General features: G+C 46.3%; 1 protein-coding gene across 2 annotated transcripts; it reads right to left on the bottom strand.

Moving 5' to 3' along the window:
* Positions 1-508: 508 nt before the first annotated feature.
* LOC119436863 (GTP-binding protein SAR1b) lies at positions 509-27,887 on the bottom strand. 2 transcript variants are annotated; one of them, XM_049660052.1, is made up of 8 exons: positions 27,733-27,859; positions 27,513-27,574; positions 27,139-27,195; positions 22,056-22,175; positions 18,630-18,695; positions 17,862-17,965; positions 7,994-8,125; positions 509-1,685 (listed from the first exon to the last, which is right to left on the bottom strand). In XM_049660052.1, the coding sequence occupies exons 3-8, from the start codon at positions 27,179-27,181 to the stop codon at positions 1,572-1,574; spliced, it is 579 nt and encodes a 192-aa protein (XP_049516009.1). In that variant the 5' UTR covers positions 27,182-27,195; positions 27,513-27,574; positions 27,733-27,859; the 3' UTR covers positions 509-1,571. The 2 variants fall into 2 exon arrangements, with proteins under 2 accessions (XP_049516009.1, XP_037559810.1); XM_037703882.2 differs by lacking the exon at positions 27,513-27,574 and having other exon boundaries at positions 27,733-27,887.

Consider the following 27,887-nt stretch of genomic DNA (forward strand, 5'->3'; position numbering starts at 1 on the left):
ATATACAACCAGTGGCAGCTTTATCTGTACAGTCAAAAAAAGCACATTCACAGGCTCATAGGCAAAGGAGCAGCAGCTCGGTAAAAAATGACTGGCCCACTATTCTAGGCGCCACATGTATTGCAGCGAGAACTGAATAAATATAACTACTGAAGCGCCTTGATCACAATACGATTTCGAGGCACGGTGTGGTGGAGGACACCGAATTAATTTTGACCACAAGGGGTTCATTAAAAACGAGCACCGAATGCATGCTACATGGGTGTTTTTGTGCTTAGCCCACATCGAAATACGGCCGCCATGGCAGGGATTTGATCCTGCAACTTTGCGATTATCAGTGCCACACCATAGTAGGCCCGAGTGAATAATGTTTTTGCGAAGATGATAGGAGATATGTGACAGGACAAACTGCACAGAGAATGCTGAACCAGCCAAATGTTGCAGATAACTAGATGAAACTACTCCAAAATTTACTACAAGCAGTTTATGACAAGAAAGAAAGACAAAGTTGTAGCATTGGCAATGGTTTTCTTTATCTAGCAAGTCAAGCTTTCACATTTCTGGGACTGCAATTATGTACACAGTAGTCAGTCCTTTACAAAAAATGGGGGGAGGAAAGCACTTCAACAGAACAAAAAAAAAAAAAAAGTGAGCAGAAACTATAATAAAATGTTCATGACAACACCATTGCTTCAGCATGTTTCCCATTCTAAAAGGAACAGGGACGCTGACAAGCAACTTTGAATCTCTAAAGCATTTCGTATAAACCTTTGGCCACCATGCTTGAGAGGACTCTTAACAATAAAAAGAACTAGATGAGGCCTCTGAAGATGACGCCAGAAAAATCTGCAAGGCGACTTTTGCTCCAATGGCAAAGCCACATTTATAAATGCCTCTGGAGAATTACAACAGCATCACAGTGATGCTTCCCCAAAGCAGCACACCATTTCATAAAACAAGTGGTTAAAAGGTTACTGTCAACACTGCAGTCATATGAAAACCTACATAGTACATACTCAAAGTCCCAAAGGGCAGGTTCTTGTGACATGCAAGGCGTATTCAAAAAATTATCCGCACAGAAAAAAAAAGTAGCATGTCAGCGTCTGCAACTATTCTTTTTGCCCACAGGAACCCGCCACCCATGTTGTCTTGCACCAACACTCAAAACAATCCACATTTTCCCTACCTCTCCCTTCTTAAGCATACCAAGTCAAAACAAGAACATTGGCAAGATCACTTTGCCTCAAGTCTCTCCTTCACATCTGTACAGCGCTCTTTATACAGGACGTATGTAAGTGTGTGTTTTTATGTTTGGACTGAAGCTAAGGTTTGGAATGAAGCCTATATGTATAAAAAAAAAGGTTTCCTAGAAATCCCACCACTTGTCATCTGGTAGGGAAGGATGGTGAGGTCGACGTGTGCCAGGAGGCTAAGGTCGCAGGTGAGGAAAGGGAGGGGGGGAAGTGTACTTCCAACAGCAGTTGTCCACCACACTCTCTTCCAGTCACAAGGTGCCCCCAACACAATTGCTTTTTTTTCTCTCGTTCATTCGCCATTTGGGCTTGCGATGCCTAGATGTACTGGGCCAGCCAGCGGAACCCTTCGCCATAGCCCTGCCTCTTGAGGACACTGCACATAAACATCTCCAGGGGGCGTGCCGTCATTTCTGACCTCGGGACCTTGCCCTGCAGATCACATGAGAAAGCACACAATAACTAAAGCACTTGCATCTCTGCTCATGGAGAAAGAAAGCAATAAGTTGTCAACAGCGAACTCTTGCCGTGCGACAAATGAAGACGTGAAATTCAATGCACCTTTTGAGAATGTTACGCGGATTGGTGCTGCTGAGTGTTCGCGTGCAAGATCAGCTGTCCGCGATTCTCACTTTTCACGACAATGTACCTTGTATGCTTCACTGCATTACACAACGGTTATGCAGTGAAACTATTTCGCGAACGTCGTCTTCGATCAGATTTTCGCAAGGTATACAGCGTTTGCCCACCACCTCTTTTTTCTTCTGCGGCATGCTTAAGCCAGTAAAATAAAAATGCTTGCCAAAGGTTCCGGAGTATGCATGCCAGCAACTCAGTACTGACAACCACAAAAGTTGAGTAAAAACTTGAAAAGAAACATTCGCACGTCTTCACATTCGCGTTGACGGCAGATGCTCGGCGCACACTCTCACCAAAGACGCCACCAGGGGAAAGCACGGCACTGCACGTTTCTGAAAAGGTCTATTACAACATATTGGAACATTTAAAGTCACTTTAGCAGCTGCAGAGGAATTTGCTAGGCAACTGAAGTTACATTTGCATAGTACGATGCTTTTATGACAATACCACGAAATAATGCATGACAGTGTATGACCTTTAGAAACATTAAAGGGCCCCTCACAAGGTGTGGGCATTGTAAACAGACAAGCAGGGTGCATAGATCAGGTGGTGGCAATCGTGTCTGGAAAGTATATAACGGCTGCATGGTGTGAAAACTGTTGAAATTTCAAACACAACCCCGCATGCCCTTCCTCTTGAGGAATCCCACTTCCAGGCAGAAAGTCAAGGTCACACGCACAATTGCCTTTACGCAAGACCCTGCCAAATCGGACCAGGAGGCCTTTTGCATTCTGGATGCAGAGTGGCAATCTTGCTGTAACGAACGACAGCAGCTTGCATGAGCCATCTATATGCGCAGCGAGACAGACATGCACCCGGCTCATTTTTTTTTCTTCTCAGTGGCATGTACTGCCTTTTAGATTCAATCTATTGTTTGACAGTATCTGCCAAAGCAGTTCCATTTCGAATTCGTTGGGATTAAATATTTCTGACGGCGTGCATGTGTGCATCTCGCTAGGAGAAGCGCACATGCAGGTGCGCGACAATGCAGTGTGATACATTGAATGTGGCGTTGAACAAGAGTTCAATACATGCGTAGTACGTACATCGCATGGGATTTACAAGGGGTTATTACAACTGTTCAATACAGTAATACCCTGTTAACTCTGAAGTAGTAAGAACTGAAAAAAATTTAGATAAGCGGAGTTTCGAGATAGCCGAATTCACGAAAATATAAGCATAACCACTATGTAAAGCCAACATGACGTCTTTCCAACATGGCGCCGGTAACCGCCGACTTCCTCATGAACAAGCTCAATGTACCAGGAGCAGTACTTTTCGTAGATCATTTCTGCAATACTATGTGTGACCCAGCAACCGACACACGTTAGTCATATATAGGCAACAGCGAACCTGCCGTGCGTTGCGCTACTGGATGACGCTACTCTTTCTCGCACTCTTTGCGCGTGTCAGTGGTCGTAGCGACGCTCCATCTGTGTAATCAATGGGATCAGCCGGCCGAGAACCGTAGATGTAGAATCAAGCAAAACGCATTGGGACAAAATTGCAGGCCTGGGCCGGTATTTTGTAGCGATGCGTTATGCTTTATTCCATACTAGTCTGACCATCCACCACTCACGGCCGGCTGACCCTGTTGATAACGTGAGCGGACCGTTGCTCTGACCGCTGACCAAGTGCAAAAAGCACGAAAAGGCATTAGAATCGGAAAAGGCAACGCTGCAAAATACCGGCCCTGGTTTCACTTTTTGGTGATACAGTCGAATCCCCCTACAACGAATGCCGCTACAACGAAATTTCCGCCACAACGAAGATTTTCTAATTCCCCGTCAGCTGCCCATTGAAAGTAATGCAAAAAAAAGTCTCTCCATAACGAAGGTGTTTATTCAGTATTTCTGCTTCAACGAAGTTTTCAAAAACGAAACTGGGACTGAATTGAAATTGGAACTGCCGAGTAGTCAAATTAGAAGGCCCTTCCAAAGCTGTGACAATCGTATGTCCGCTCGAACGAGGTTTTTGCAAACAAAATCAAGTTCTAAGTACCGATTTACGCCACTGCAATCCATAGCCACGCGTGGTCATCACGCGCCTGCGCGAGACTGCACGCGATCACCACACGTTTTCTGCGGTGTGTGTGTCCGGTCGACATGGCTACGCCCAACGAAGAAGCATAAATTTCTCTCTCCGAGGAGAAGGCACTCGGCATCACCGAGGCAGCAAGCGGAAGGAAAAAATTTCGCAGTTTCGCCCAAAAGGCGAAGCATCGATTGCTATAGCAGATTAGTAGACAGCTTTACGAACAAAGGATCGTAGTTTTATCGGCCGTATGAACTTGTAAACATTCGCTTACTAACTAAATTGCCAAGCACGGTGTCACGCACGCACATGAACACATCTCGCTCAATGACCGCGGAAACCCGGTGTCAACACGCTGGAATGAGAAGGCGCGGCAATAGCAGCAAGCGAATTGAGCTCCGTGCCGTCTCTCGCTTCAACGCGAACTAAACGTCGAAAGCACAGCGCACACGACTCTACCGGCACTAGTTGCACTTTGCCCACACCGCAGATCGCATTGAAGATGAGGCCTGAGCGGGCGCGCGCTTCGTGCACGGCATAGATTGCTTTCAAGATACGGCGGCTGCGCCGCATTCGCTGTTGTCAACATGATGCCAACGTCTCGTCGTCTGGGGAAAATGACAACCCGCTAGACACACCGACTCCGGCGACTGCTTTGAAAGTAATGGATCCTTTTGACCTTATCTTAACCCTTTCAGCCCTGGCGTCGTCAAATGACGACATGACTTAGAATCGGAATTTTCAGCATCAAAAAAGAACCGAAACTGCTTGTATTTTTCCCGCATCGTACTATTGAAAGTGCTAGTGCCACTACCATGGTTAGTCACCTGACTCTACGGAGCCGTGTCGAACGAGGAAGAAGAAATGACAACAAGAAACATTGCAGACGCGCCGTCAGGTATGTGCACTTTTTTTCTTTTATAATTGAATAACCCCTGCGTAGTTTACGTTGCGGTTTTTATTTATAGTGTCTAAACAGATTGCAGAGAACGCATGTACTTGAATAGGCGTCATTGCATGGTGATATTACTTGTAAGAAGATGTTTTTTCCGTGTGCGGTTTTGACAACAGCAGGGCTTTGTGGTTGTATATGGCGTGCCGTCGGCTTGCCATTGCGTCCGATTTCATTGGGTGTTTTTTTTTTCTTTTTTTCAGGCACGCTTATACCGTTGTAAGAGGGACATGAGGACGATGACGTGACCGGTATCATGGTCGTGTCGAGGACATTGTGCGCGTACTCGCCCGAAAGAGACCCCTGGGGAGAGCCGGAGGTCGGGGATGGTGCGGGAGCGCATCGGGTGGTCGACAAGACAGTATCGGGGCAAGTCGAGGGAGGAAGGCTTGTCTGATGGTGGCTGACGGGCACAGGACGAAATGCGGGTAGCGCTGGCGGCGGGAACGCAGGCAGCGATTCGCGCACCGTGCGGTCAGCCACTGGAAGAGGGTAGTACGACGGCTGTACGAGCAGTGCCGTCGTTCCTACTCAGAAGGGCGAAGGCGGCGAGCCGAGCGGCGGCTGCGACGACCAGCGTGGCAAGCTTCTGGAACAACACTGCGCGTGCCGAGCGTGTGCCTCGAGCACGCGCTGCGCTTCCTTATTTTTCACTTCTTTGACAGCCGGCGCCAAGGCACCGGCTGAAAGCGCCGACCAAAACGCCCAGTGTTGCGGCGTCGGTGGGCGCTACACCGTGTATACCGACAAATTCATTCTATTCCCGCCAGAACTTACGTTCTAGGCATCTGTAAGAATGCACGGATGCAATTTTCCGTGAACTTGATAATGGACACTTGTCTGATGGGGAGGGAGAAATCGACGGATCTTCAGACAGCGGTGATGAGTTTGAGCAGCCTGAGCCAGATATTTCACGTTATCAATGCCTCAGTTGCGAACGCATGGCTGGAGTATAGAAGTGATGCAGCTGCAGAAGGACTGATGCCTGCCAAGGAACTGGACTTACTGGACTTCACCCTCCATATTACTGAAGCACTTGCACGAGCCGACAGCCAGCCAAAAGTGCAAAAGCGAGGAAGGCCGTCACTCTCCCCTCTGGTGACTTCGAAAAAAGCAAGATAAGCTGAAAATAGGCCTGTACAAGACGTCAGGTTTGATCAAGTGGGACACTGGCCTCTTCGTACCGACAGCAGGGAACAGCGTTGTAAGCTTGAGGGATGCACAGGACAAACCCGTATCATGTTCGAAAAATATAACGTGCACCTGTGTCTTGCCAAGGCTCGAAACTGCTTCAGAGGCTTCCACATGAACAATTAGTGAAGTTTGTGTTTGCAGTGATTGTGTTTTCCACCTCTGAATAAAGTAGCTTTTCACTGCGTTTTCGCAACCACTGAGCCCTGATGTGCGGTTTTGACGACATGACTGTAAATCGGCAAATAATAACACAAATGACTTATTTTTTGCTCAGGCATGTTTCTAGAGTCCTTGTGGTGTAAAATATGCAAAGCAAAAAAATATATGCAAGAAATGGAAAATCGGGGGCTGAAAGGGTTAAAAGTTATCAGAGCCCACGACATACCGCGCACCTACAATGCTCTCAGCAGCGCGCCAAATCACGTGGCGGCGCCTCCGACTGGCATTGCTCCGCCACCGCCACAGAGCAATAGGCGAGATCCCTCGACGCCGTGCGGAGAAAAAAAAAAAGAAAGAACCGCGGCGAAAATTTCTCTCTCTCAAATGGCAAGGTCGTCGTTTCTGCGTCGCGCCGGAACACGTGTGTACGTGTCACGCTGCGGCGCAGAGGGAAGCCATAGAATAAAGAACCAACTTTGGGGAAGCAACGACAAACGGCCTGGAGGCCCAGTTCGGCTAAAGAAACTGCCCACGCCGGCCAACACTCGCTTCAACGGCAGAAAACGAAACTTCGGGGAGCAGGATAAGCTGGCGCCGGGCCGGCGGGAGCGGCAGCACACAGAGACAGTTGAAGGTCAAGGAGCCACCGAAGCAACGAGGTTGCCGAGGCCAAATCCACTTCCCTGCCGCCCTCCTACCTCAGCTTCGACGGTCCCCGCACGCGCCCGTCTCCTTGTCGGCGCCGCCCGCGCCCTGAAGTTTCGTTTTCTGCCGTTATCGGGAAGCGAGCGTTGGCCAACGTGGGCAGTTCGTGGCCCTCGCTCGCTATGTGCTTGCCCGCCGCGATATTTCACTACCCACACCATTCGTACATCCGTGCTATGGTGCACAAATACGTCAAAAATAAGTCCTTTTAATTCGAACAAATTTTCCGGTCCCTTTGAGTTCGAATTATCGAGATTCGACTGTACATACTAATTTCGCGTGTTCCGTGAATTTCGTTGTAGTGGGACTCGACTGTACCACAGCTGTGCAAAAAAAAAGGCGAAAAAAATGTTTTGGTACTGTATTTTTTTAAGCATTTTCGCAGTCTAGGTTTTGAGATATCCGGAGTTCGGCGCAGTGGCGTTTCGAGATAAAGGGTGAAAAACCCATGGAGTTGACACCGTGCCAGGGAAAAAATTTGACTTATCTGATAATTCGAGACATCAGAGTTAGAGTTAACAAGGGTTTACTGTATATACGAGTTTGATAACTTCAGGATAGATTGTAGATGGCTTTGACTGCATATTTACATAGCAGTAATGCCTATACAGTTGAACCTTGATATAACAAACATGCTCATAACAAATATTGAATGTAACAAAGGCATTTTCATATTGGATGAGACTTTCCTGTGGTAATGTCAAACCTGACAATGCAGTCATCTCATGACAGCAGCAACTCTAGAGAACGAGAAAATGGCTGGCCTCTATTTGTAATGATTCCAGCATCTTTTAAGCAGTGCACATTAAAATTTGAAGGATGCTAGAAAAAAAAATATGCATCATGTAAAAAAACTGCCTGGCAATTAAATTTAATTGATAGAGAAACTGCCGCTAACTTCCCACGACCTCACCCATTTAAGTGCTGTAACCACATAAAATGATTAACACTTAAATATTACAACAAAAGCACAGCATCCTTAAGATATTACCAGTGCAATGCAAAGCTTTTTCAGGAACATGCGGTCATAAAACAATGCACATTAACGTGTACTAACCTTTCCAGTTGTTTGAGAGTAAAGACAGAAGTAGGTGCGAAGCTCATCCTCGCTAGCTGCTCCTGGCTTGTCAATCTTGTTGCCCAAAATCAATACTGGGCAGTTTGCCAACTGCTCGTCAGTCAGCAGGCTCTGTGCAACATGTGAAAAATCAGAACATGCTTAGATTCATCACTCATCGCCAAAAGCTAATTACTTCTGAAGCATTTGGCCTTGAATTGTTTATCTCAGACAAGCTGGGAAGTACAGAACAGCTGGGAAGTACAGTGGCAAGATTGTGTGCTGCTGTTGGGGGCCCATACAGCAACTAGTATTTCGCAAACATTGAGCACTGCAAATGTCATGGTGGTGAAGTGAATCAGCCTGGCAAAAATATTGTTAGCATCCAAATGAAACCAAAGCCAGAGCATACTGAAATAAAGCTGAAAGTGGCAGTGTATGCATAATTGTGACCATCACAAGTAAAGAAAGGGTGGGCAGAGTGTCGTATAGAATAGCACTCTACAGAAGATGTCGCAGGGATGCTACAAGTCTCCTTTTTTTGACTCAAGTTTCTTATCACATGCATGTGGCGAGCAGTTCCATCTTTTCTCAATGCGACGCTCTGTGCTACGTGGCTTATGCTGCAAAAGCTTTGGGCAAATAGCAATGAAATAAGTACAGTAAAAGCTCGTTAATTCGCACCTCGTTAATTCGAATTTTCGAATAATTCGAACTAAGTGCCACAGTCCGGCCATGCTCCATAGAGCCCCATGTATTGAAAAGCTTGTTATTTCGAATGCTAATCCGGCCCGCCACGGATAATTCAAACTGCGCGCCGCTGTAGCCAGCTCGCAGTCTCTGCTATTAAGCGACAGATGGCGCGACATACACTATCATCATCGCGTGTTTTTAGGGGGCAGCACTTGCGTTTATTCGCAAATGCTCTGCCGCATCGTCATGGAGAGCGGGATACGCAGTGCGTTCGGTGGCAACCCCGAAATCGGCCATTCTCTCCGTCGCCAGTGCAATCGCAACGTCTAACTTCTAAGCCTCTCTTTTGTTCTGTACGCGTCCGTCACAGACCGCCACTGCTCGCGTGCCGCTATGTCGTCGCGTGGAAAATACCGTGCCAAAACGTTGAAGGAAAAAGTGGAAATTCTGCGGGAAGTGGATGCAGGGAAGCAGAGTAAGAATGAAATTGCCAAAAAGCATGATATACCGAGAAGCACGCTGTCGACCTACATCCGCAATAAGAAGACTATTGAGGCCTCATACGCGGCTGAAACTTTCGCCAAGGATCGGAAGAGAATTCGTACAGCAAAGCACCCGGACCTGGAGGCAGCGTTGCTCGCATGGATTAAGGAAAAACGGAGCCAGGATATCCCATTGAGTGGAATCATTGTAGCGAAGGCGGCTGATTTCGTGCTACGTCTGAACGTCTCCGACTTCGCCACTTCGGACGGGTGGTTTCACCGCTTCAGGGACAGACACGACCTCGTTTTCCGCAGTGTGTGCGGCGAAGCCAAAGCCGTAGACGCGGAAACCTGCACCGTGTGGCGGAATGGTGCGCTACTAGACCACCTGAACAGGTACGCACCATCTGATAATTTTAATGCCGACGAGACCGCCTTGTTTTTTAAACTCTTGCCGGACAAAACGATCACCTACAAGGGGGACGTGTGCGCAGGCGGCAAACGTTGCAAAGAGCGGGTGACGGTGTTGCTCGGGGCCAATGACTGGAACCGAGAAGCTCCCCCTATTTGTGATAGGGAAGTCGCAAAAGCCTCGATGTTTTAAGAACATCCGCACGCTGCCAGCCGACTATGCAGCAAATAAGAAGGCCTGGATGACGGGCGAGCTTTTCAAGCAGTGGCTGAGGAAACTCGACCGAAAGTTTGAGCTCGGCAAGAGGCAGATTCTCCTCCTCGTCGACAACTGCTCGGCGCACAAGGTGGAAGTCGAGTTGAGAGCCATTGAGCTGGTTTTTCTTCCGGCTAACACCACTGCGGCTCTTCAGCCTATGGATCAGGGCGTTATAAAAGTTTTGAAAAGCTTTTACAGACGCCACGTTCTCGAGAAGTTGCTCCTGTGCTCCGATAATGAGAAGAGCTACACCGTCACTCTGCTCACAGCCCTGCACATGCTTGTGCGTGCCTGGAATCGGGTAACTACAGAAACAATTGCGAATTGTTTCCGGCACTGTGGTTTCGGAGCCCTTAACGCAGACGCAAATGAAGTTGAAGAGGACGTCCGCGCTCCGGTTCATGGACGGGAGGTGCTCGGCGATGTGGACTTCGGCGACTACGTGAATGTCGACAGCTGCGCGGCGGTGTGCGGTGCCGTGACCGATGATGAAATCATCGCCCAAGTCGTCGGCGAAGACGAAAACCCAGCTGTGGACGATGACGATGCGAATGATGATGATGATGTTGGTGAAACACCGGTACGACCTTCGTTGGCACAGGTGATGGACGGACGAAATCACGCCCGGCTTTTCTTCAGTTTCGAAGAAGGCGAAGACGATGCTTTCCGGCTCATTCGAGCTCTGGAAGATAAAGTGGCAGCAATCGCTTTCAGAGGCAAAAAGCAGAAAACCATTACGGACTTTTTTTGCAAATAAATGTACCTAGAGGTGCTCTACCTTTTTTTTGTCATCAGATGTGGCTTTCTTTAATCACTTTCGTTAGTTCGAATTTCGGTTAATTCGAACTCGTTAAGTGTCCCCGTGAAATTCGAATTAACGAGCTTTTACTGTAATGTGATCTGCGCACTACAGCTCAACACACTGAATACACAGTAATAATGGCACCACTGCTACCTTGCCCACTCATGACACTAAGCAATAGGAAGATGTGTTTGGTTGCAGAATTTAGGCAGTGGAGCAGTTACAAAACCTTCATGAAAAATGCAAAAGCAAGCATCCCGAGTTGCAAGTTCCACATTATCTACACCAGGGGTTCTCAAACTTGGTTCCATGTGAGGGCAGTACGAACCTGACACCAAAATTATTACATTTTGGGGTTTTGCGTGCCAAAACCACGATATGAAAACCACTCGATTTATTTTGACCACCTGGGGTTTTTAATGTGTACAGTAAAACCTCGTTAATTTGATAAATCGAATAATTCGGACTCGTCCGTTGGACCCGGCAGGCGTATGCATTATTTAATGCAATTAAACTCCCGTTAATTCGGACATATTTGCCGCACATCGGGTTAATTCGGACGACTCTCTGAGCTGGGCGAGTGGGAGCGCCTCAAATGTGCGACACAAAGGAGCAATAACAGCGTTAGCGTCCACTGAAACTAAGCGACAGATTTCGCATTGTCATGGTCATCAGTGGAAATTGTATGTGAATGATAGCAACGCCAGAATGCTTCGTGCCTTTAAAGCCTTTATTCTTGCGTTTACCGCTGTGCATAGCACCGCGTTGGCCGCGTGCCTTCACTGCGTGGTTGCCATCCATGATCGAGTCGATAGTGGCCGCGGTTTTGTCCGCAGTGGTTGCGGCAGTAGTTTTGCTTTGACTCGGTATGCACGTCGGCCACGTGCTTTCATAACTGCAGTCGTCATCCATGATCACGTCGATAGAGACCACGGTTTCATTCGCAGTAGCAGCAAACGGTAGTTTCATTTTGACTCGATGTGTGTGTTGGCCACGCGCCTTCAGAACCACAAGGTCACCGTTCATGATCGCGTCGACAGCGGCCGCGGTTTCATCCGCGGTGGTTGCGGCAAGCAGTAGTTTCGTTTTTACTCAGTGCAACGCTGTTGACGATGTAGAGCAGCACAGCCTACATCGCGATGGGCGGCGACCTGGTGAAAAACAATTGGGATGTGCGCGCGGTAATGAAAAATGAGTCTCAGATGAAGACACGCGCCATGGCCACGCTGCGAAGGAAGTCGCGAGCCCTTTGCCGCTGCGAGCACTAATCAGTTATGAGAATTGCAGCTTCCGCACTGCTCTTGTACAAAATAGAAACAGGATTTGCTAATTCAGTTAGTAAATAAAAGCGTGTTGACGTAGTAAGCATTTGTTGTTTTCTTGATACCTTCGGTAATTCGACATACGGTTATTTCGACTTTTTTTCGGTCCCGTGAAATCCGGATTAATGAGGTTTTACTGTACTAAATCTAGATACAGAAGTGTTATAGCATTTTGCTGCAATCAAAACGCAGATACCATATCCACTAAATTACCATGACGAGTGCGAATCTGACCCCACTCCTTTCCACAATCTTGTGATTTAGAGAAGGAATTTTCCATTGCATTCCGGGTTCAATGAAACCACAGCAAGCCACATTCGCATTTTGGTAAACCTTTTGTTCGTTGTCAGTGAATACCATTGCAAAGAGCTTTAGAGTCACGGGGCTATCAAACGCCATGGACGGCACAGAACGGTCAGCTCTGGGAGCGCGCCGGTGAGGCGAGCTCATCCAACAGTGATTAGCGCGAAAGCGACGATGAATAGTGATATATGTTCATATCTGTCACTAGTTTTTGAATTATCTGACACAGTAGTCACAGTGGCACTACAGTGTGTTAATGTGTAGCTATAGGCGTGATTCGTGTAAAATTTGATGAAAAAAAAGTGCGACTTATACAAGAGTACTATACAGTAGAACCCCGCTGTTACGTTCCCGGGTGCTGCGTTTTCCCGGCTGTTACGTCGTTTTCGGCCGGTCCCGGCACAGCTCCCATAGAACCCAATGCATTGGTAACCCCGCTGTTACGTCGCAACTGTGGGACCGTTCCCGCATCATACGTTGCGAACTGCCACACCGCGCCGGCCCGAGCGGCCATTTTGACTTTTCATGTCGCTTGGCTTGGTTGCTTGACGATGGCATTGGCCGCCCAAAGTGCTGGGGGCGACATTTATTACGTATTTTCGGTTTCCGCCAGCAAAAGTATGGCCTTTGATATCCGCTTTTGCTATCTAAAGATGATGTCTATGACGCGTTGCGGCCCTAAAATTGGTTTTGGCTCATAGATGTTCCGTATAAAGTCCAAGGGCGATAACGCCGTCGCCGTATGCTTTCTCTCGCGCGCGAGACGCAGTCGTCGGCTCCCCTCGCACGCTTTCACTCGCACATACAGCATACGTCGCCGCGCGCTGTATGCTGTATGTGCGAGTGAAAGCGTGTGAGGGGAGCCGACGTATGCTGTATGTGCGAGTGAAAGCGTGCGAGGGAAGCCGCGCGGCCGTATGCTGAATGTGCGAGTGAAAGGGTGCGAGGGGAGCCGACGACCGCGTCTCGCGCGCGAAAGAAAAGCAGGAAGGAAGCGCACCTCCTTCCGTTGCGCTCGAGGCACCAGCGAGGGGGGGGGGGGAGGGGGTAGCGGGCAGCGTTGTGCTCTGGCATCATACTGCGCGGCGGCGCGCACGCGGTCCCGCGGGCCGTATCTTGAAAGCGATCTGCGTGGGGGCAGATTCTACGCAGTGTAGGTGCGTCGGCGGCTCGTGGCTTTGTGCGTGCTGCGTGTTCTCGGCGCTCAGTTTGGGTTGAAGCGATAGACAACAGCACGAAGGTCACTTCGCTCGCTTCTGCAGCGACGCTTAACTGCACGCGTCCGCGTTCTCATCGAGTGTGATGTGTTCATGTTTGCCTGTGGGCGCTGACAGCATGTTTGTTAATTAGTTAATAACCGAATGTTTACAAGTTTATACAGACGATAAAACTACTATTCTTACTTTGTATAGCTCATCGCAATCGATACTTCGGCTGTCGAGCGAAACTACTTTTTGTCGCACGTAAGAATTAAAATAATATTGTGTGCAGTTCAACACTACTCCCATTTCTCAATTTTTCCTGTTTCCTGGCTCTTGCGTTTCCCGGCTCTTGCGTTATTTTTTTACGGTCCCGTGAAAAACGTAACAGCGGGGTTCTACTGTATATGGTATCTTGGGTGTGACGTCAGAAGTATGGTGGCCATCATGCGCTTCCAGCTTTCTTCCGGTGCTTGCAGTACATAAATACATGGCCTTTGAGATCGGACTCTGAGAGCTGTTGCAGGGGCTCCACTTCGGACACCACCAATTGAGCAAGCAATATGTTTCGGGGTACAAGACTTCAGTCCTGTACCCCCTTCCGCCCTATTTGTCTACGTCTTAGCGCAAAAACCATTTCGCAAATCATAACCAACTCACCCAAATCACGATTTTGACTAGTACTAAGTGTAGCCATTTGAGTCATTGTGAACATTTATCAAAAGGCTGTACACAAGAAGAATTGAGGTAGGAAAGTGACATGCACACAAAGTTCCCTAGTATTGCTGGTGGGTCTCCCCAAGGCCAGAAAGTTTGGGAACCCATCAGCAACGCTTTTGTGCTGTTTTTTCCTCTGAGCACTTTCTGACAGTGGATACAATGCTAAGAGCACCTGCCATTTTCATGCACACCACATTAGTGTCAGTTGGCATATGTCGCTCAGCAGCATGCGAGTGTCACTGCAGAGAAATTGAATGAGGGTGACAGTTTGTGGTAAATGACCATTTCAATGAAGTTTCTGGTTATCATTGTCTGCTGCATTCCTTTTGTTGCTTCATGAAAACTAATGAAGCCCCACACTGTCGAACCTAACGTGTACCATGCCTTGGCAACCCGTGCATAGCACCCCATGTACTGAGGGATCTACTAGACTCAGTTTCATACTTCGCAGGCAACACTGCGAAAGCTATGCAAGTAGCAAGTTCATAGAAGTCTCACTCCGAGTGTGCACTTATTTGTGATTGCAATGCTTTCTATGGAATAACTATTATATTACAACAACAACCTTGTGGACAACAGGCGACATTAAATCACATTACAGTAAAACCTCGGTGATACGAATGTCGCGGGGTCGCGTGAAATATTCGTATCACCCGAAATTCGTATCATCAAAACATACACAATATCAAGAAAAATGAATTTATTTTTTACGAGAAAAGATTACGAATAGTGGAATCCCATTCATACCTTCCTCGCTGCTGCGTTTTCCCGGCTGCTACGTCGCGTTTTTGCGGTCCCGACCTAAATGCCATTGACTTCCATGTATAGTCGAATCTCGATAATTCGAACTCGAAGGGGCCCAAAAATTTGTTCGAATTAAAAGACGGACTTATTTTTGAAATATTCGTGCACCATAGCACGACGTACGAACGGTGCGATTCGTGAAATATCGCGGCGCTCAAGCACATATTGAGCGAGGGCCACTAAACTGCGCGCGCTCGCTCCGCGATAACGGCAGGAACGAAACTTCAGGGAGCGGGCGGCGCAGGCACGGCGAGAGAGATTGTGGTTGTGAAGAGGAAGAGGCGACACAGCGACAGACGCGCGCTGGGACTGTCGCAGGTGAGGGAGGAGGGCAGCAGGGAAGCGGATTTGGCAACTCTGTCGCTTCGGTGGCTCCCCTCGCCCTTCCTCTCAACACCCTCGTAGCCCCCTCACCTTTGATGTCTCTGTGCGCGTCCACCGCTCCCGCCGGCCCGGCGCCGCTTAGCCCACTCCCTGAAGTTTCGTTTTCTACTGTTGAAGCGAGCGTTGGCCGAGACGTCGGCACGTATACGCGTGTTCCAGCGCCACGCAGAAACGACGACCTTGGCGTGACGCCGCGGTTCTTTTTTTTCTCTGCGCGGCGTTGAGGGGTCTCGCCTAAGCTTTTGCTCTACGGCGGTGTCGGAGCAATGCGGTCGGAGGTGCCGCCACGTGATTTGGCACGTTGCTGAGAGCATTGTCGGTGCGCGGTATGTTCGAATTAACCATCGCAAATGCTTTCGCGTTCAAATAATGGGGCGTTCCCCGTGATACTTCGCCAATCTATAATGTACCAGCACGTTACATTGCGTTTGAATGTGGCGATCACGTACATTTAGCGGTGCAGCCAACTTGCACATTGCAACAAGCAACCGGCACGTTGCAGATACGACGCACCCGCGCGGACCTTATCGTCAAAATGATCTGCGATGTTGATAAAGTGCGCCTAGTGCCAGTAGCTTCGTATGCGCTGTGCCTTCGACGTTTAGTTCGCGTTGAAGCGAAAGACAGTGCAAAGGTCAATTCGTACGCTGCTGCTACGTTACCCGTTGCTTCACCTTTCGGACGAAACTGCGGCTTTTTTTTTTCTTTTTTTTTTCGCGGTCCCTTGAAAAACGTATCAACGGGACATTTTCTTCTTGTCCAAATCGTCAATGATCGCCTTCTGAAAGGCGTATAAGTGCGCGCACGTGATCTTGGGAATGTTTTCGCATGCCACTGAACGCCTGAGCCCGTCGAGTGCAGGGAGCGTTTTGACTGTCGGGGCTGCGCCTCGGTCGTCGTTGCAGCAGCGGTCCAGTCGGCTCGACATGAAGACCAATGAGACAATGACAATGAGATTGCGCAGCCGCGCCACGTAGTCGGTTGCTTGGCGACTATGGATCCCGCCCAGATCCCGCTGTGCCAGTGGCCCCGCTGGCTCGGCCACCGCCGCTGTTGCTCACGCGTTCGTATGATCCGTAGCGGCGCGGCAACACGTTAGGAACAGCCGATTTTTTTCGTATTGTGAGCAATGTATTTCGGCCGGGGAATGTTACGAATTCGTATCACACCGAAATTCGTACCAGCCGGGTTCGTATCACCGGGGTTTTACAGTATTTGAGCCCCTTTGTGCTTCCACTATGCGACATGCTGTTTTGGTGACGAGCACAAGCAGTAACACTGTGGCCACCAGTTGTAGAAACAAGTCCCTCCACTCTTTCTGTGGTAAATGGGTTCAGATCTGCAACGCCTTCCACGTAATACAGTAGAACCTCGTTGATACGAGCTGGTTTGGCACGATTTCCTAGTGCCACCGTTTGTGATCGTGAACAGAAAAATTGACCCAATACCGTTTTTTTTTACCAGTTAATACGTTCCCGGAAAATGCTATCCTTCTACACCAACGTACAATACATCGCCAAACTGAGATCGTACAATACATTTTCCGGCCACCAGATCCCGTGTGAAGAAGGAAAGGCACAAGGCATGTGCGATCAAGAACAGAAGGCACCCGCCGGGAAAGATTCCCCGCAGTACTCGCCTGTCTATGTCACATGAAAATGCCGGCACGCACACACTTTTCTCTCCTGGTACCAGCAAATCTCCTTGTGGGACATCGCAAATCACATTCACAGCTATCACTGCCAACTCTATTGCGATAAGCATCTTCATCTATCTGTTCCACAGAGCAGGTGATGTAGTATCATTGGAAGTGTATACTGCATGCTTTTAATGGGCGATAACCCAAACATATGCTGCACAGGTTTGGTGCGCGTCGGCGTCTCACGCTGTAATGATTCGTGCAATGCTTTGTGTTATGTAGATTGCAGCTACAGTTGAGTCTTGGATTTTTTTTTTGTAACTTTGGATCATACGTTCACCAATTTTTTTCCCCAAAATGTACGGACGAACGTTATACAGTAATTACATCATATTTGGCAACGTAAAAATATGCGATATTGTTACATCCCCGCACACAACATATACCAACATATTTCATATGTGGTGCACTATTTTTAGTCACGAATGCTAGCAGTGAGAGAAGTAGCCTTCATAGCATCACCTGCTATGTATGAAACAGAATATATAAGTTATTTGGTCATGTGCCGGGAATGATCAACATTGGCGAGGTACAGCGTGCTGCATAACAATGGTTGTGTGCCTGGCTGCAGGATGCATAGCACCTTGCCAGACAACATGTAATGCACAGAAGTTTCGGCAGTTTTGAAAGAATGCCAAGCCTTCACAGTATTTGCGAGCACTATGTATGAAGCTTGCAAAACAGACTTTCAGTACTTAGCAGTGCCTACTTACGACAGTTAAACTGTAGAACGCCGACAACCTGTAAGGGGCTGCAAAATTGGACAATGGTAGAAAACAACAAAACTCACGTCCAGCTCTGCTTTGGACTCCGGAAATCGCTCCCTGTCATGGGCATCAATGAGGAAAACTATGGCATCCACAGCAGGGAAGTAGTCTTTCCACACTCTACGAGCTATGCACATGTAAAGAAAGAAGAAAGCTTTTACTACTGTAATGTTTCACACAGGTGATTATAATACTTAAGGCGAAAAGGTACAAGCTGGACAACATATGCACTAAGGGGCATTGGCATAAAGGAGAGGCCAAGAAAATGGGAACATAAGCAAGAAGCTGCATGCCCATGCTAAGACAAAAGGCAACCTGCGTGACATGTGCCTCGTGAGGCAAGTAACGTTTTGCCTCTTTCCTGATGACGGAAGTGCACACAAAACGTATGTTGCACTTTGAAAATACACTTCAATCTGCAAGACAGCAAAACAAACAAAATTCCACATCCTCATACTATTGTATGCTAATGTGGCCGGTACTTCCTAAAAGCTTTGCATGCAGATGTTTTTTGCTGGTAGCCAGCTTATAGTCGGACGCCATTGAATAACAGTACATCGCAACTTGGAAACCTCACAAATGATGCGATGGCAGACACATAAAAGAAAACAATGAACAAGAAGCAATGTGGGGAAGCATGGTAGAGTGGTTTTGTTTGAATATGATCTGTCAAAAAAAAAAAGATTTACAAGAACAATGACAGTAAGATTTTGACATTATGACAAACACATTCCTTTTTACTGCATTCTGAAAACGATACTCGGAGATGCAAGGATAGTAAAAGCAGTCACCTTGGTGATGGCCACCCAGGTCAAAAGTGGTGAAACGCATGTTGCCTATGGACAGCTCTTCAGAGGCTGCACAAACATTAAAAACACAATGGGCATCATAAACACAAATTAATCACAAAATATTTGTCCTAGTAAGCTGGTAAATTGATCAGCAGTTCAAGAGCAGTCAATGCATGCAAAGTACGCACTTCCAATTTCAGCCATATCCTAACTCAATGTGGAAAATTTGTTTCATGCATTTTGTGCTGCTACTCCAACCATCAATCAAACAAAAGGCTTCAAGTAACATCAGCATGCAGAAATATTGTTTGAGCAAGAATTTGAGCTCTGGATGCGAAACTAAATCCTTACTCCTATTTCATATTAGCCACTGATAACATTCACAAGGAATGCAATCCCCAGCCTATATCAGAAATTTAAAGCGAAGCAATTGTGCTAGTTATTCTATGCCAATGGCATGTACACAAGTGCAATACACTCGAACCTCGTTATAACAAATTATAACGAAAAATAATGAATACTATAACGAAGTAAATCAATTTCCCCTTAAAATCCCCATAGAGATCCATGTTTAAATTTAAAACCTCGTTTTAATGAAGTCTCGACTGACCTCTCTCTCTTGCGCGTGCCTGGCTGTGCGGCGGTGTGAAAGATCAGTGCATTAATTTCTACTGCGCGGTGTGCCGCGTAGGCAGGCGCAGCTGGGCGTGGCTTCCGAGATTTGCCCAGCACCAACTAAGGGATCACGCGCAAGCTTGCGCGAATCGCGCTATGCTGCACAGCTATGCACAGCGGCGCGATATATTAGTGCATTCACTTCTCTTTCTCTACGACGTGCCACACAGGCAACCGCAGTTAGGCCTGGCCTTCGAGATCTCCCTGGCACAATCTAGAGGGTGATGCCCAGGTCATGCATTCACTTCTCACTGCAGCCATCGCGTGGGCTGGCAGCTGGGAGTGGCCTCCGAGATGGCATTGGCACCGGTGCAATCTCCAAGGCCACAAACCGGCTGAGCCAAGCCGAAGCGGCAAAGTTTGCTTGCCTCCTCGATTACACAGCGGAGCGCTGTATTGTGTGCCACGTGCTGCTTGACCGTGACGAGCCATGTGGGAAGCGAAAGATTATCACAATGGTACAGAAGGCAGCTATCTAAAGGCTGTCGCGTGAGGTGCTAAGAAGTCACGTGTTGCAAGTGTCGAAGATTCTTTTGTTGTTTTATTCAAATTCCATCGCATGCATGGCCGTAAAGCGGTTCTGCGGGCTGCAAGGCCGTCTTATTTCCATGTTTACAATTGTGCACGCAATTGGGCATATATTGCAGTAAATGACAATAATTGATATAACGAAGTAATGTCAGCTCCTCCTTCAACTTTGCTATAACGAGGTTCGGGTGTATTCCTTTTCCACGCTCCCTTTCAATTCACTGAAACCAAATGCAATTAAATTTTGTGTGCCTAACTGGCTCCTTTGTGCAGCTCACAAAAGGGAGCCCTTCAGGCTCACGGATTTCAATGGTCCTTGAAAATGAACATGTGACAGCTGTATAACTAATTGAGGAGGTTTTACTTAGAAGCAACACTTCGGCTATGAAAGCTGCAATACAATAAAATTTGAATACAAAGACTTTATTGTGTTGTGCTCTCATTAGGATGTGGCCACAGTGGATGAGGATCACACTAGCAACCTTGTGCTCCACTGCAGGATGCCACTGGCACCAAGTAACATACTGCAGCCCAGAAAGCAAAAAATTCAAAGTTAACGTTAAACAATCTTACGGATGAGCTACATGGGTAATTGCTTCTTGACGTGAACTGCCTAAACAAGCTAGAAGTGACAATTTTCTGACAGAATAGTGGACGATTTACGAAAGACTGTGTTGATAACATTTTGAGACGCAAAAAACTAAGCACTTGGTAAACAATGCAGCCAAAGAAAGAAAGGGTGCTAAGCCTTACATGTGCAACGGACTTTCACAAGACAGCAGAGATTTAAAAAGTAGGTCAGAGATGACACATGCTGGTGTCATCTTTGTTGACGTAATAAGCATGCTACTGCTTAAATTTTGAAGTCAATATGAATATTACTGCTTATCAAGGAGCTTTACCATATTACTTTGGGATCACACACTAAAAACATTGGCTGCAATAGTTTTAGGCAGCTGAAGCGTACTAATTACCAATTCTTGATTCAAGTACCCTCTTATATATAGCGCAACAGAAAGGTTTATAAAATGTATTTAGACTTGCAACAATAGCCTTGAAGTGGCTGCAAGAAAATTTGGACAGTATTTTTCCATGTGTAAACTATCAAATGTATATTTATTGTGTAGGTCCTGCATTCATGCCTAACTTTATGAGCACCAGAGGAGGCCAATTTCTGCGCGAGTGAAAACAATTGTGAAAATAAGCCTTCTTAGTTTATCAACCAGTGGTTTCATATTCAGTGTAGGAGCCGTAGAGCAGTACACAGTGTCAGAAGGTAGCCTTACTGCTGCAAGAAACGCAACAAGGTTAAAAGTGTGTGAATCGTGCATGAGTCAATGAGGTATACTACATGAATGAAAATCACCAAATTGAGAATAAAGACACAAAGCAGTGGCAGCAGCAGACATTGTGTAAATACACTGTGTAATAATAACATTGTGTAATAGTATGACACTTTTCCCCCAGCTGAATTATATTTACCCTGTCCAGTTTATTGCCAGTACATGTACGGCAAAGAATGGGATTAAAGTCTGAAATGTCACCCTTTCAAATAAAGTGACGCTAATTGTAATGAAGTCTCCATTTACGATTTTTCATTTGTTGAAGTTCGTACAATGTGCTGTACTGTTGAAGGAAACATGCGAGTTTTGGCTCACACTGGGTGTGCTCCAGCGGCAGCTACTCGTGGAATAAGCGCTACCTACTACAAGTAAACTACTGAAAAGTTAAGCACTACTGAGGACAATATCTTGAGCTAGTTAGTCATGCATAATTACTCAGGTGAATAATACTCCAAATGAACGAAGATGAAAGGTATGGACGCAAGTGCTACAATCAGCTGTTGTTAGCGGAGAAGGACCCAAATCCTCTGCTAATGAAGAGCTGACATTGTGCTTATGTTCCTCCCTTTTCATTTTTTTTTTTTTTTGCAGTTTTATAGTGCAAATTCGCCTGAATGATGTCGTGCTATCATACTCGCCATAGCAGGAAATCCACTTATGCCTCCCAGTTTACATGTTCTTTTCAACAATCGAATGAGTATCTCAACGCAAAATCAAGTAGGAGGAAGAGGGGTGCCAAGACTGGAACAAGGGCTGTTCTTATAGACAGCAGGCTACAGTTTTCAAGGTGGATGCAGCTTAGCAGCCGTCCACTATCCCTGGTTTGCAAAGTGCGCGTCATACAGCACTGCTGCAGCAAGCAAACACGCAAGACATTTACTTGGGTGCAGCGTGGGCACATGCTGGGCCATCCTATCATCTTTGAGCATGTGCAGCAATGTTGTCTTGCCGGCATTGTCCAGGCCGAGGAAGAGCAGCTTGCCGCTCTTCTTCCACAGGCCTGCAAGGAGAGAAAAAAAAATATATATATATATCAAGGGGCATGCCTAGTTCCAAAGCTTTCAACGCAGGCCACATGCTTGCTATAATTGATTCCATACTGATAACAGCACGAGAGACGGCGACGAGGAAGATGACAAACACCATTTTCAGTTTGAAACCTAACCAACCAGCCCGAGCCAAAACTTTACAACCGATTTGGCAAGTCCCTCTACACTGTAAAAGATACCTGTACTACACTTATTAAGTCTGTACAGCACTGTACCCTAGCAATTAGGAATGCCCCCTCTGGTTTACACGTGAACTGAAAAATAGATTGTATGGACTGCCCGCACAACCCAGATAGCAATTATTTAATAATGCAGTAACCTTTACAGGACAGCACAGCAGATGGCACCAAATTTCCACTGGCCATTGAAAGGAGCGCGATTTCAGACAAGAGAGGACATTATGGCTGCAACGACAGCTGGGCTAAACTCCATTCTGAAAGAGGGGCCTTCTCAGAATGCTTGCAACAATGGCAGCGCCACTGGGAGAAGTGTGTGGAGTCCCAAGGAGACTACTTTGAGGGTGATTAGGTTTCCAATGCTCCAGTTATGCCAGTTTTTTTTCTTCGGCCAAAGGTCGGATACTTTTCTAACAGACCTCGTATACACCGTGTATCTATACTCTTATATAATGCCTGTCTTTTCTTCGCCTGCGTGTTTTCTCGCACTGTGCAGCTACATCATGAAGTCGTACAAACTTGCCCAAGCTTACGTGCTTCTATACTTTCTAGTTCAACGAAGCTTGTACTTTGCAGACAGCTGCAAACAAATGTTTCAGGTGTGCTTGTAAAAATTCCACCATCAGCTTCCCGAGCACTTTCATTCCTTGTTCCAGCAGTGTAAATACTATATAATAAATATTACGCAGTAAAGGATTGCTGCAGCACGCCACAGTCAATGATCTTACTCATGTCAGCTCTGCCCATGCTAGCTATCTGTGCTGCACATATGCTGACACATAACAGAGCAAGGATCATTTAAGTGGTACTAGTATGCTGAAATAATGACCATTTTCACAAGCCATGGCCATTACGATAAACATTGCCAAACTTCAAAAATGAAGAAACTGAACCATTTTCCAATCCCATTACTGCCCCTATCATGAAATTCAAAGTCCCCACCCCCTAAAAATAATTTGTGCACAAACTGAATCTCAAAACAACGCGTGTATATATTGAGCAAAGCAAACGAGGTTATAGAAGGGAAATGTAGACACCTGTACCCGAGAACCTTGCAGCCAGCTGTACTACCGTGAACAGGCTACTATCTATTGTGCGCATTTGAATGCACCACACACCGAATTAAATACAGCATACTTAACACTACAGCTGCTACATCTCATTCACCTGCGACTAAAATGGAACGAAACACATCACCTCCAGTTATCACTCTACAGCTATAGATGGAATAATAGTGCAGCTTTCTCACACACACATGCACACCTAGCAGCAGCTGCAGGCCTGATTTCAACTGACACTTAAGATGGAGCTCAATGTTACCTACCAGAGCATGAAACATAGGAGACATTAAAGCATCCCGCTCAACAGTAACACGTTATGCCAAACCTGCACATCATGTAGGATTAACACGCTAAATGTGCAATTTTACATTGTAGAACAGCTACATGAACACTTCACGGCAGCGCGATCTGCAAGAGTCACAATATGCATCAAAGACTTCACATACTTTTTGCATTCATTTTAGAATGTAAAGACCAATCTCAACCTGGCAATTAGCAGAGTTTTAAAAAATAAGTTGATTTGTTCCTATGCATTTAAATAGTGATCTGACATTTAATGGCAATAGAGGTGAGAATTCGTCTTAGAACAGATGAAGCAGACAGAAGACTAGGCTTGAACATAGCCACCTGTACCAGGTTTACGTGTTGTATTGCCTCGGTTGTTTAGCTTTGTGTAGTTCTCTTGAAGCAGGTAAGAAACATGCAAACATGTGAAGCTCAATGATCAGATTCAATTAATTCTCTGCTCTGGTGTTCCCTAAGTACAACTATTAGTTAACAAGAAAAGTGGAGGTCTTTCATGTCTGAGTAAATGTCAATTGTCTTTAACTGTTATTAGCTGCCATCTTGAGTTCTGCACTTCGTTAGATGTGTTATTCCATCCTCCAGTCATATTTAACTGTGTAGTGCAACTTACTCAAATAAAAAGCATGTGCTGTCAGCAGTTTGTTTCACAACATTTTTTTGTAGGCTGCCATTCTCAAATTCCCGAGGAATAATTTTGTCAAGAATGTAAGACCTGGTATGAGCAACTTCAGTGATAGAATGGTATGGCAATATAACCGTATACACTGCATATCGTAAAGCATGGCATGGCATATAGCATACACATACCTAAATATATACCGAATCTCATGGCGGCGTCAAAAATTTGCTTGGAGTGTCCATATAATTCATATCGCAATAAAAGCGATACTGAAGCATAGTGACCATGTCAGTTGACAGGCAGGATCATTCTCCATAACAAGAAGTTGAGTGGAAACTAGCCTGTACATATGACATTCACAGCAGCAGAATGACACCCACTAATCCGCATAGCTGAGTGAATGCACATCTTTTACAAGTTAACATTACAAACAGAGGAAAATGAATTAACCAATTACCAAACTGTACTGGCACACCCAGTGGTGCTGCATTCTCACCTTTAAATCGTTTTGTAGCTTTTTTTTTCTTCTTAAAGTGAAGCTTTCTTCGAGAACCCTCCCCTACTTTCCTGATCAAAGCTGCTGCTGCATTGCCAAATAGCTCAAACTTAAAAAAAACTGAATTACGTGCCCGATGGTGGGATTTTAAACCTCTGTCCCCCAGCACAACAGTACAAAGCTCTAACCATTAGGCCACAATAGCCTGCATACTGCTATCACGCGAACGCCAACTAGCTCTTTGAGATGATTGCTGCGTGTCACACTGCCTAGCAAAGGTGCGCGAGAGCACATGTGTTCATGCCAGTTTTCTTTAAGCCAAAGATCCAGTAATTAAATGGCTACATTTAGAGCATTTGATTAACGACATCATGAAAGCATCACTTCAGATGGATTCCAAGATGCGTGTTGATTCTGCAAATTATTTACCTTATTTGATGCTTCTGGAAATGTAACGAGAACTAGACAGACAGTTACATTTTTCTCAGAATGCCAGAAAATGAAAAGTCCATTAGGGTCCTGAACAATTTTATTGCCCAATAGCCTGGCAAAGTGATGAGATGAGGCTAAGTAACAATTGCATACGCTCCACATGTCATCTTGACAAGCCAGTATAAAATTTACCAATAAAGGGTCATCCTCTGAAGCCACAGTACTGTGGCATAATTAAAATTTCCTAGACTTTAGGTATTTCAAAAATTGCAAACGCAACATTATTACAGCATACAAAACGAAGGTTAACTGATTTATGGAATTTAATGTCCGAGATGGTGAATTGGAGAGCTATGGATTGATCTTGAGCATCTGGGGTTCTTTAACGTGCAATTAAATCTAAGTGCATGAGTTCTAGCACTTTGCTCCCATGAAAACGCGACCACTACAACTGCTCAGGAGTAGAACGATGTAGAAACTCCACCACAACAGCAGGTACAAAAAGAAGGCTCACCATGTATTGCTTATTAACCATGAATGTACTATCACCAAATTCAAACAGGTCTCCCCGGTTTAACTCATGTTAGCTATTAAACTAGATTCATGTTGTACCATCAATGCTGCAAATCTGGTTAGTTTTCAGAGTTGCAAGCAAATGGTCCACTATGCATTCATACATAAAAAGTTTTGAGCTGCTCAAAAAGCAACGTTAATTTCAGGCAATCTTGAAAACAAATAACTGTTCCTACTTTGAGTCTACATCTAACGTTGTGTCTACAGTACACGCGGCCTTGCATGCGGCACAAGCGGCCTATAAGCAGGTCTTGTGAAGCAGTACAAAACAATTCTTGGGAACACATTTCTGCAAGAGGCCTCATGAAAAATCCTGCTAACCCGCACATAACGCAGAAGAGCATGCGTCAGTAATTCGAATGCACACGGTACCTTCCAATTAAACCATAGAGAGCCAACGAGAGAAACTTTTCTAGCCACACATACATCTCAATCCAGCTCTAAGAGTTTTTATAAAGAATTAGCAAAAAGCAAGATAGCAAGTTCTAATGCAGTGTGCAGCCTCCAGAGCTAACTCCCAACAATGTGGTATGTGTGCAGCACAATACACACAGCCCACAAGGCGGCCAGGGCACTTATTGTGATGGGTCCTTCTTTGGTGTCCGTAGGCGATCCGTGTAAATGTCCTACGTTATCGCGGTTCAAGGCATTTCATTCCGCGATCGTCGCAAGGTGAAAACAGCGCCACAGGGGATGGGACTTTACGGACTTCATTTGCAACTGACATCATTGAGAAAAGAGCCGTCGTGGTGCACTGCGCGATTTAAAGCGCCGGCGATGCCCAACCACCGAAAACACCCAAGGATTGCGAAAGTGGCCGCAGGTCGCATGCACGGGGCCGGGGCACAAGATAAACTTCGGAGGAGTGCCAACAATCTTGCTGCAAGAAGGCGACCGCACGATAATCGATTTAGACAAACGGGTAAGTATCGTTCGAGAAAATACGCCCCACTCGCACGTTCCTGAAAGCTTACTGCATTCGCGGCTTTCGGTTTCCGCAGGAGTACATCACAAACAGGCGTCAGCAGGGAATGCGGACAACGATAGTCCATCCGATGCACTTAAAGATACAGAACTACACGAAAAGGTCGCGATCTTCACGCGACTTTTCGTCCTACCCACACAAGGGATTCGCGGCTAAATTCGCAAATTCCGCGATCGATTGACGAACGAACACAACACAGCTCCACCTTGATGGTTGCAGTGGTTAATTTCAAGTCGATACATGAAAAAGGTTAAACAGAAACTTACCCAAGTAGCCTAGAACGCCGCCAAGCCATTCGAGGAGGAACATTTTTAGGCGATGAGCTGAGAGGAACAAGAACGTCACAGTAAACAGTCTGCCGCAGCTTTCGTTCTGGGCGAGCCGCGGTCAACTTTTGATCACGGAAAGAGTACGAAAAGGATGGCAAGCAAAGCGTAAGACTAGTACATGTTTTACCGACAGGTTTTCCTGAGCAAGGATGACGGCCGCAGCTTACGTAACGGAAAGAGAGCAGTGAATTAAGACGGCTTGCTCAGGTCACTAGCTGTTGAGGAAATGAAAGCCATAACTCGCATAAGCATACAAGATAGTAGTGGGGTTCGCGAAGGTCATAATGTAGGTATAAACTGTCAGAGCTTACCACGTCCTTAACCAGAGATCTAATAGGACGTGTTTCAGCGGCGTCATTGGCCTCCGTGCTTTCTTGAAGGATAACAAAAAAAAAAAAAAAAAAAAGGATGACCACCGTGTTCACCGCTAACAGCTACAAACCACGTAGGCTTAGAGCCTACGTGGTTTAACCTTACCGAAGCAAAAACAGACTTCGCCGGACGGCAGAAAGTAGACGAAATAAGCGTTACCTTTTTGTGTTCTGCAGAGGATCTGGAAATAAATACGAGACTGGCCTCTTCGGTATCAGATGGGGACTTTTCAACGCCAGACTTTTCCGCACTGGCTTTAGGAAGGATGACGGCAACGATAAAGGGTACCGAATTTCCTTACTTCAGATGAGGCA

This window comes from Dermacentor silvarum, chromosome 1 (genome assembly GCF_013339745.2).
Source record: "Dermacentor silvarum isolate Dsil-2018 chromosome 1, BIME_Dsil_1.4, whole genome shotgun sequence".
Taxonomy (NCBI): domain Eukaryota; kingdom Metazoa; phylum Arthropoda; class Arachnida; order Ixodida; family Ixodidae; genus Dermacentor; species Dermacentor silvarum.